At 54.9% G+C, this 9,708-nt stretch overlaps 2 protein-coding genes across 6 annotated transcripts in view; both read left to right on the plus strand.

Annotated features, from left to right (window-relative positions):
• The window catches only part of Tars2 (threonyl-tRNA synthetase 2, mitochondrial), an 18,948-nt gene extending 15,829 nt beyond the window's left edge, over positions 1–3,119 (plus strand). Inside the window, exons 18-19 of the mRNA XM_005356961.3 lie at positions 1,722–1,836; positions 2,821–3,119. Coding sequence (XP_005357018.1) covers positions 1,722–1,836; positions 2,821–2,969 — 264 coding nt within the window. The 3' untranslated portion in view covers positions 2,970–3,119. The remainder of the gene's footprint in view (positions 1–1,721; positions 1,837–2,820) is intronic.
• A 483-nt stretch (positions 3,120–3,602) lies between these two features.
• Positions 3,603–9,266, plus strand: Ecm1 (extracellular matrix protein 1). Of its 5 annotated transcripts, none has more exons than XM_005356965.2 (11): positions 3,603–3,910; positions 5,002–5,064; positions 5,308–5,409; positions 5,524–5,598; positions 5,692–5,769; positions 6,186–6,239; positions 6,493–6,806; positions 7,077–7,451; positions 7,966–8,186; positions 8,475–8,562; positions 8,927–9,266. In XM_005356965.2, the coding sequence occupies exons 1-11, from the start codon at positions 3,625–3,627 to the stop codon at positions 9,158–9,160; spliced, it is 1,890 nt and encodes a 629-aa protein (XP_005357022.1). In that variant the 5' UTR covers positions 3,603–3,624; the 3' UTR covers positions 9,161–9,266. The 5 variants fall into 5 exon arrangements, with proteins under 5 accessions (XP_005357022.1, XP_005357023.1, XP_026639860.1 ...); XM_005356966.2 differs by having other exon boundaries at positions 6,189–6,239; XM_026784059.1 differs by lacking the exon at positions 6,186–6,239.
• The last annotated feature ends 442 nt before the right edge of the window (positions 9,267–9,708 follow it).

The following is a 9,708-nucleotide window of genomic DNA, read 5'->3' on the forward strand; positions in this document are numbered from 1 at the left end:
CGCGCGGGGCGGCGGGAAGGAGCGACCCCGCTCGCGCCTGCCGCCTCCCGCCTCGCGTCCCGCGCCCGCCGGCCTTAAGCGCCCGGACCCGCTGTATCGCTCCGGTCTCCCAGACCAGGGACGTCCTCTAAAGGCCCGGGTTCGAATCCCGTCGGCCCTCAGCCCCCACCCAGCCGGAGGCCTACTGTGGGGTGACCTTACAGAGAGTTCCTTCGCACCTTCTCCCGACGCGCTGGTGGGAAAAGGCATGAGGAGAAAATGAGTGTTCCCCGAGAAGGTGCAACAATGCAGCAACGCTAATGAAAATCAGGCCTTCTCTTTGAGCCGTCGTGTTCCAGGCCTGATGACCCTTGGGGTCAATCTTCCAGTGATACCCAGCACACACACTCCCACTTCCACACACCATTGCCTTTCTTGGACATAATGTTTTAGCTGCACGGAAACTAGTCCAAGAAGGTGAAGTTACTCACGCAGCTTCAAAGGTTGTGCTACTGCCTGAGGGCCAGGTATGGGGGGGGGGTGTTTTTGTAAATTTGAAACAAACCTAGACATTTCTCAGAGGAAGTAATCTCAATTGAGGACTTATCTCCATCAGATTGTAGGCAGTCTGTGTGGGCATTCTCTTGATAAATGACTGATGTGGGAGGTGCCACTCCTGGACAGCAGACAGGATGGACAGGGCTGTGGAAAAGGAGCCGAATAAAACCTTTCCTCCCCAAGTTGCCTTGGGGCCTGGTGTTATCACAGCAGAGGAACCGGAACTAGAACCGGAAGATTCCAGGACAGCAGCCCTCTGGCCAAGCTCATTCGAGCTCCTAAAGAAGCTGCGGGGGGGGGGGGGGGGGGCCTGAGTGGCAGCTGTCCTGTGTGCTGAACATTCTCTATCTCAGAAATGAGATCAGCCCCTGCCTTGTGGGGATGTGTGAAAGCTGACTAATAGATGCTTAACATTGCCAGCAGAGCACATACGTGGGTTTAGTTTTCCTTTCCAAAGAGAACTGATGGGCAGGTGTAGCAGCACGTACAGAACCCAGACTTAGGAAGCTGAGGCAGGAGGGTCACAAATTTGAGTCCAGCCTGGGCTTACTAGTGACACCTAGTAGGTGGGGCCTAGGGATGTAGTCCAGCTGGTAGCATATTTACCTAGGATGCACAGCACAGTGGGTTCAGGTCCCAGCACCAGATGAGCTGGACACATGCCTGCCATCCTGCCACCTAGGAGGGACACCGGAGCATCAAAAAGCACGGTTCATAACCCAGGCTGCATGACGTCATCTTTTAAGAAGACTAATAACAGGGAAAGTACTAGAGTGAAACAGCTGGTGGGGAGGTGGGTGCCTGACAGCGACAGCACACAGAGCCCAGAACTAATCGGGGTTCGTGCAAGGAGAAGCACACAGAAGTTTCAGGTCCGGGATGGGAAGGAGGCCTCAGTGTCTCAGAAGAGGCAGGGAGTCAGCAAGGCTGAGAGCACTGAGGTGGGGGATGGGGTGTTGTAGCTCAAGCTTCCATTGAAATTGACTCATCACTAGCCTGGTGATGGTGGCACTTGCCTTTAATCCCAACCGTCCGGAGGCAGAGGCAGGTGAGTTCAAGGCCAGTCTAATCTAAAGTGAGTTCCAGGATAGCCAGGGTTAGAACGAGAAACCCTGTCTCGATAAAAAAGAAAAAGAAAAAGAAAAAAGTTTACTTATCACCAAACCTCCATCCCCACGTCCCAGGTGCAACAGTCCCTACAGGCTGCAGGGCTTGTCGGTGACCTTGATGCCGACTCTGGACTGACCCTCAGCAGGAGAGTCCGCCGGGCCCAGCTTGCCCACTACAATTTTCAGTTTGGTAAGTTTGGTTAGCTTTGGCGCTCAGAGCCCCAGGCTCTGCATTCTCTGTATTAAGTCTATTGTTTGGCTTGTGTACATTGGATTAATTGGGCTCATTACCTAGGCCGGGTAGGAGCCTGACTAATCTGCCTCCCCTGCTCCTTCCCACAACCTCTTCCAACTCAGAACAGCTTTCTTCTCATTAACCCAGCCAAGCCAACAGCAGAGAGGAAGGGACAGCAGAGGGCTAAGATGAAGCTCACCTGCAGTCCAGGATTGGGGAGGTGCATGCGGGAGGATCAAAAGTTTGAGCTATATGTACACGTATGTACGTATGTATATGTACATATATGTTATGTATGTATACACACACACACATATATATATATATATATATATAATCAAGATTTTCAGTAACAAAGAGCTGGGCTTGTAGCTCTGTGCCAGAGCATGAGTTTGATCCCAACACCAAAACCACCGAAAGCTTTAATGGATTGGCCTTGTTTGTTGTTGAGTGGGCGGAGGCAGCTCTAGGGCACAAGAAGGGCCCTAGGAAGGAAGTTGCTCTGCCTGTTGGGACTCTGGAGGCAAGAAGCAGAAACTGCCTGATGGGATCACACATGCCAGTCGCCTTGCCTGCACAAAGAGCCAGCTATGCCACAGTCCAGCCCCCCTCCCTTCCTGTATTGTACCCCTCCCCCGGGCACACACATGTTTTTTTCTTTGTGTGAGCTCTTCGTCTGTTTCTTTGACTTTCCAGCCCTGGTCTCCTGACCAGTAGTGATAAGTCGAGTGGAGCCTGGACCATTTCCTTATCGCCTCAGAATGGACAGGCAGCAGCATAGCAGGCACAACTGAATGTACTCCTTTAAGCCGTGTCTAGACTCTGCTCCCACCATCCCCCCTGCCTAAAGATCCAGGACTCTGAAGCTTCTGCAGAGTAAAAGGAAATAGTCCATAGGGTGAGCTTTCCTGGGTTTGCAGTTGTTTCCTCTTCCTGCAGTGGTCGGCCAGAGAGAGCAGAGTAAGAGAACAGTGAACATTCGCACTCGAGACAACCGACAGCTTGGGGAGCGAGGCTTGGCCGAGTCTGTGCAGAGGCTGCTGGAATTACAGGACGCCCGGGTCCCCAATGCGGAAGAAATGTTCTGAGTTTTGTTCCCTGGTGAGGCATAGACTCCTGAGAGCCCCTTATCATGGGGGATCCCAGCCCAGCTGGCAGCCCAGAACGTCCCTGACTCTTGAGAACTGCCTGGCCGGGCGGTGGTGGCGCACGCCTTTAATCCCAGCACTCGGGAGGCAGAGGTAGGTGAATCTCTGTGAGTTCGAGGCCAGCCTGGTCTACAAGAGCTAGTTCCAGGACAACCTCTAAAGCTACAGAGAATCCCTGTCTTGAAAAACCAAAAAAAAAAGAGAACTGCCTGGTTTGGAGGGCCCTGCACAGCAAGGAATGATGTGCTGCTTGCATGGGGGGGGGGGAGAATAAAAATAAACTTGAAGCCGAGACTGTGTCTTCATCTGGTCTGACGGGAAGGGTCTGTGTTGTCTTCCTGCTGCTCCAGAGCTGAGGAAAAGAGATACTGAGGCCTCTGAGCAGCCCGGGAAGTGTCTCAGGCAGCCATTCCCAGTCCCATTCCAAGGCTGTCAGACCCCTTCCCGACAAAGACAGTTTACAGATGGAAAACCGAGGCGCAGATTACGGATTCGGATATCAAGTTGCTCTGTGATTGTCTGCGTCAGCTTTGGGGTCCTGTGAGGGCTCCTCCCATTACCTCCATTATTCCCAGTCTTGTAAGGAGGCTCCAGGATGACTTTGAGAGGAGTGGCTGTGAGAGGAGGAGCAGCTGGGCCTGAGTCACGGCAGGAAACAGGAGGGCGGGAGATAGCATATAAAAAGACAGCAGGCCCTGGAGTACACAGCAGCAGTAGCAGCAGGCTGGCAGCAAGTGGCCCAGACCTCCAAGTCCAGATCTACCTGGGACAACCAGCTTCTGGGTGGCCAGTGACCAGTTCTTGCCCCAGGATGGGGACCTTATCCAGAGCAGCCTTGATCTTGGCCTGCTTGGCCCTTGCTTCTGCTGCCTCTGAGGGAGGTGAGTCGGGGTGGGGTCAGCAGTTGCTTAGTAGCCAGGCTCTAAACAGCTCATCAGCAGTTAGGTTCAGAGCTTCCTTTTTGTGAGCATGCTCACCATGGGGCTGGGGCAGGAGAGGGATACCTAGGAATAGTTGCTAAGAAACACAAATTGGAGTCAGATTGACAACACGGGACAGGTGAATGTACAGGCTGCGGGGCCTGGAGATGTCTGAGGAGGGCTCTCAGGAGGTGAGGAAGAAAAAGAGGTCCCCAGGCTGCTCAAAACCAGTCTGCTGACCCTGGGAGCCTTCTGAGTCATTGGCTAGAAGGCCAGTGAGGGGTGCCCATTCACCCTCTCCTAAGCACGTCCACACTGCTGGAGTCTGAACAAAGGGGAATGCTCACTGTGGATGGGGGGAGACCCTGAGATTCCAGTATATGCAGCCTGTGCCTGGCAGAACCCTACCCATTGTCCTGGTCCCTAGTCTGGTGTCCTGTGTCCAGCTACAGCCTAAAGGAGGGCCAGTGAGATGGCTCAGTGTGTAAAGGCACTTGCCAACAAGGCCAGTGACCTGAATTCGAGCCCAGTAGCCCACACGGAAGGAGAGGACTGGCTCCCACAGTTGTCCTCTGACCTCCACATGCTCACTGGGACACAGTGCACATAAAAAAGTATCTTTTATATACCATATATTAGAAATATACATATTGTGTGTGTATGTACACGCACATACATACATACATACATACATACATACCCAAAGTTAGGATCTGAGATTGACTGAAGACAGCAGTTAAACGCTTAGCTGGGCTTCCTACCCAAAGGCCTATAGGAGGAGGTTGGTGGGGAGGTAGGTCCTCTGAAGCTAGAGACCAGCAGAGCAGTGGCTATGGGGACAGCCACGAGTCCCAGCCACATGTCACACTCCCTTTAGATCAAGTTTTCTCAGGCCCCAACCCACTCACATCAAGGTTGGTGTGGGAGATTGAGGGGAAGACGTCACACAGTGGTCTTTCTACACTCTTGGCCCCCATGGCCTCTCCATCCTTTGCTCAGGACCAGGAAAGGACCTCCCAACACTGCCTCTGACTTGTTCTTCCTTCCTCCAGCCTTCAAGCCTTCAGAGCAAAAAGAGATGAAGCCAGAGAACCTGTTCCTGCACCTTCATGAAGGTGAGAACCCCTGCCCAAGAACCAAGTCTATCTTCCATAGCTTCCCCGGTCACCGAGGTCGGAGGACAGAAGCGTTCAGGGTGCATGGCTGATGCACTTGGGAAAACAAGCACACGATGAGTCTAGGAGCTGCGGTTCTGTCTCCCTTGGCTCCAGTTGCCTCTAGGAGCTGCGGTTCTGTCTCCCTTGGCTCCAGTTGCCTCTAGGAGCTGCGGTTCTCACTGTCTCCCTTCTTGCCTCCAGTTGGCTATGCAGCCCCTCCTTCCCCATCACAAACCCGGAGACTCCGAGTGGGCCACTTTGAAACTTCTCAGGCCGACCCTCTCTTTGAGGAACAGAGGGAAGGTAAGGCTACCACAAGCCCTCGTGCTTCCTGCTCTCCAGGTGGGGAGGAGGGACCCCCACCCTGCTGTCTGGCTTAGAGGGGTGGACTGACTGCTCGCACTGCCCGTTCTGTAGTGCAGCCCCCTTCTCCAGAAGCCATCCCTGTCCAGGAAGAGTGGCCCACTCTCCCAAGGTCGGGAGAGAATATAGGTGAGTGCTTCCCTGGTCCCCAGCCCCACCCCACTGTGGTCCTGATGACGCTTGTCTGATCCCCACACCCTGGTGCCTTCACCCGTCTTGCAGTCGGTCCTGTCCCTCAAGAAGCCATCCCCCTACAGGAAGGGCAGCCCCCTCTCCAAGTTCCTATTGAGCAGAAGGAAAGTAAGTGACTCCTCTTACTCCAGAGCATGGGCTTTGGAGGCGTGGGCAGCTCTGCCACTGAGGCCTGTGTGACCCCGTGCACTGCTCACTTCTCTGAGCCTTGTCGCCCTGGGTTTGGTCCCCAGCACCACAGTACCTCGTTGTGGCAGTTCCTGTTGTCCCAGCACTGGGGAGGAGGCCTAACCATCAGAGTTCAAGGTCACCCTGGGATACGTGAAGCCCTTTCTTTAAAAAAAGGAGGCGGGAAGGAAGGAAGGAAACGGTGTCTATTCCATAGTTATAGGTTAAGTGATACAAAGTAGGGCTTGTGTCTCATTGGCCTTCGAGTTCCTTCGTGCATGGGAACTAGGAAGGGCCCATTTTCTAGAGGTGCCCATTCCACAAGCCTTCTGCTTACACATCTCCTTCTACCCAAGTAGAGCCATATGCCCAGCATCAGGAGGAGATGCTCCAGTCCAGGCAGACAGAGGGTGAGTGACAGCAATTGTCTCTGCCCCTGCACATTAGCCAGCAGGCTCAGAACCTGAGCCTCAAGGAAGGACCTTACGCAGGCCCGGGCTGCAGGTCCGTGCAGTTAACCTTTTCCTTTCAGTGCGGGTCAAGGTAAGAAGCCGGGACAAGCTTCCACACATGCTCCCAACCCTCTGTTCAACCCACGGTCTTCCAATTCTTCCAGCTCAGTCCACCTTCGCATAACCCTCCCCACTGCTTTCCCAATTTCAGAGAAGCCCTTCGTGGGCCAGCGCGCCCCAGAGCCCCAGCCTTCGAACCCGATGCAGCACTGCCAACAGGGCCGGAGAGGAGGCTGGGGCCACCGGCTGGATGGCTTCCCTCCTGGACGGCCTTCTCCAGACAATCTCAACCAGATCTGCCTTCCTGAGCGCCAGCATGTGGTGTACGGCCCCTGGAATCTGCCGCAGACTGGCTACTCCCACCTTAGTCGCCAAGGAGAGTCCCTCAATCTGCTGGAGACTGGGTATTCCCGCTGTTGCCGCTGCCGCAACCCCACAAACCGCCTAGACTGCGCGAAGCTTGTGGTAAGGGTTTGACTGCGGGGGCCGGGCTGTCGCTTAACCTCCAGACAGTGTGTGTGGGGGTATGCAAGGGCTAGAACTTCACCCTGGGTACAGAGGACCTCAGGCTCCTTTCACTGGCTCTACCGCAAAGACCTCCTCAGCGTGCCCCAAGAGCACTGGACGGCCATGCTGCTTTCTTGTTTACCTGCCTGGGGTCCTTTCCTGGAGCGCGGGAGGAAGGCAGGAATGCGGACAGTGGGTTTCCAGGCTGACCCACCCCTCTCACTGTAGTGGGAGGACACCATGACCAGGTTCTGTGAGGCCGAGTTCTCTGTCAAGACCCGACCTCACCGGTGCTGCAGACAGCGGGGGGAGGAGCGATTCTCTTGCTTCCAAGAGGAAGCTCCGCGGCCACACTACCGGCTCCAGCCCTGCCCCATCCACCAGACTGGCATGTCCTCAGGGCCCCAGCTGCCTTTCCCCCCGGGGTTGCCCACTCCGGACAATGTCAAAAACATCTGTCTCCTGAGACGCTTCCGCTCTGTGCCACGCAACCTCCTAGCTACTGACCCCATCCAGAGGCAGCTGCAGGCTCTGACCCGGCTGGAGATGGAGTTTCAGCGCTGCTGCCGCCAGGGCCACAACCACACCTGCACATGGAAGGCCGTAAGTGGGCACCCCAGCCACCTCGGAAGCTTGTCTGCCTGCCCACCTGCCTCCCAGCGTCACTGCTGACTCTACAGCCGCCCATCCACGCTCTTCCCCGTGAGCATATCCACGTTCGTCTGCTTGTGATTGTCCGTCCATCGCTGTGTCTGTCATCTGAGTCTGTTCACGCTGAGTCTTCATGCTGCCGTCCTGGGCGTATCCACCCGTGACCCACCCCGTGACCCCACACCTGCACCTGTCTGCCGTCAGTCCGTCTGTCCAGCTCTGGCCTCAGCTGACCCTCTCTACCTGCTGCTGCAGCTCGTCTCCAGTGGCTAACTAGGAGCTTCATCTGTGTTCCTCCCTCGCACCTTCCCCAGCCCACACAGCCATAACCGCCCCCTGGTCCTCCAGTTCCTCACTCTCCCCCTCGGCCCATGGGGCCTTGTCTCCTAGATGATAGTGATAAGATGTGGCCAGGGGAGAGGGGCCAGGTAGTCGGGCCTCTGACGTAATCTCTTCTGCTCCACAGTGGGAGGACACCCTGGATGAATACTGTGATCGGGAACTGGCTATAAAGACCCACCCCCACTCCTGTTGCCACTACCCTCCTAGCCCTGCCCGTGACGAATGCTTCGCCCAACGGGCTCCCTACCCCAACTATGACCGGGATCTCTTGACCCTTGACCTCAGCCGAGTCACTCCTAACCTCATGGGCCATCTCTGTGGAAACGGAAGAGTTCTCACCAAGCAGTGAGTCTTGCCTAGATGTTCCCAACCCTCTTGTCTGTCCAAACCTCCTCCCTCTTGGGGTATCCTTGGGGAAAACGAAATCATGATCTCCCAGTACCATTTGGGGGAAGGCTGTTTATTTATTTTGAAAGAGTTTCACTCTGCAGTCAAGGCTGGTCTTGAACAGAGCCAATTCTCCTGCCTCAGCACCCCGAGTAGTAGGAGGGTGGGCATAAGCCACCACCCACACAGCCTTTTGGTGCTCTGGACGACACAAGACCCTGAGTCTGCCCTTCTCATACCAATCAGTAAACAGATTCCTGGGCTGATCCAGAACATGACTGTCCGCTGCTGTGACCTGCCGTTTCCAGAACAGGCCTGCTGCGGTGAAGACGAGGTGGGTGACTCTGGGAAACAGAGGAGGAGGGGAGAGGGCGGGAGGTAGAAATGGCCTTTACTGCAGTCTCTGAAACCTGCTCCCAGAAACCAGAGGGTAAGAGGGCTATACCCTCCTCGGTGTTCCAGATGCCTTCCCTCCCGACTTGACCTATTATCCCTGGCCTGGGCCTCAAGCTTCTGGCATTTCCAGATGTGCACATCTGTCAGTCACAAGGAATCCTGCTGTGCTAGGAAGGCTTGCACAGCTTCTGGGCCTCCGGAGGAAATCCAGTGGTCAAGCAGCAGAAGTTGTCCAAGGAGGACTGAGGGCCCCCAAGCCAACCTGTGGCTTCACCATACCCAATTTTACACTCCTTTTCCAGAAACTAGCCTTCGTTGAGAATCTCTGTGGTCCCCGAAGGAACTCCTGGAAAGATCCTGCCCTCTGCTGTAACCTGTCTCCTGGGGATGAGCAAGCCAACTGCTTCAATGTCAACTATCTGAGAAATGTGGCCTTAGTGTCCGGAGACACTAGGGATGCCACCAGCCAGGGGGAGCAGGGCCCAACTGGAGGAACAAATGTCAACCCCACCCCTGGGTCCAAGGAAGAAAAATGAGTCACCCTGAGCCTCGGAGGATTAGATGGGGAACCCCACCCTACTCCACCCTCCTTGAACACTCATTACAATAAATGCCTCTTGGATTTGGCATCCTCACTGTCCTTAACGCACGAACACGCCCTCCTAAACTCCTTAAGACTGGCCCAGTGCCGTCCCCACCGACGGCACAGGAGGTGTTCCTCAGGTGGGGAGCTAAACAGCTGGGTCTCTTGCCATCGTGACCAAGTCTTTGAAAAAACACCACCTTTGTAACTGGCTGTTGGGATTCAGGGTGAAAAAGATGTAATCTATGTTCTTGATGGGCCACAGCCCAGGCTGACATTTTAATCCTGTGCTCAGGATGGAACCAGCATCCTGACAACTAACCACGTTATTACACTGAGCTGTGTCCCTATCTCCCCAGCCTAGGCTGTGTGGTCTCTGGGTGTGTGTGTTTGTGAATGTGCATGTGTGCATATGTGTGTGTGTGTATATGTATGTATGCACATAAGCTTCCCAGGTAACCAGTCGGCTAGCTATGTGGATCCTCGGATTCTGCTGCCCAC

Source organism: Microtus ochrogaster, chromosome 21, assembly GCF_000317375.1.
Source record: "Microtus ochrogaster isolate Prairie Vole_2 chromosome 21, MicOch1.0, whole genome shotgun sequence".
Classification (NCBI taxonomy): Eukaryota; Metazoa; Chordata; class Mammalia; order Rodentia; family Cricetidae; genus Microtus; species Microtus ochrogaster.

What these genes read in the sequence shown, in the direction of transcription:
- Ecm1 (XM_005356965.2), top strand. Translation starts at nt 3,625, where the DNA reads ATGACTTTGAGAGGAGTGGCTGTGAGAGGAGGAGCAGCTGGGCCTGAG. An exon ending in TTCTGCTGCCTCTGAGGGAG is followed by an intron (nt 3,911 to 5,001) that starts GTGAGTCGGGGT and finishes TCCTTCCTCCAG; the next exon opens with CCTTCAAGCCTTCAGAGCAA. An exon ending in GGAAGAGTTCTCACCAAGCA is followed by an intron (nt 8,187 to 8,474) that starts GTGAGTCTTGCC and finishes CATACCAATCAG; the next exon opens with TAAACAGATTCCTGGGCTGA.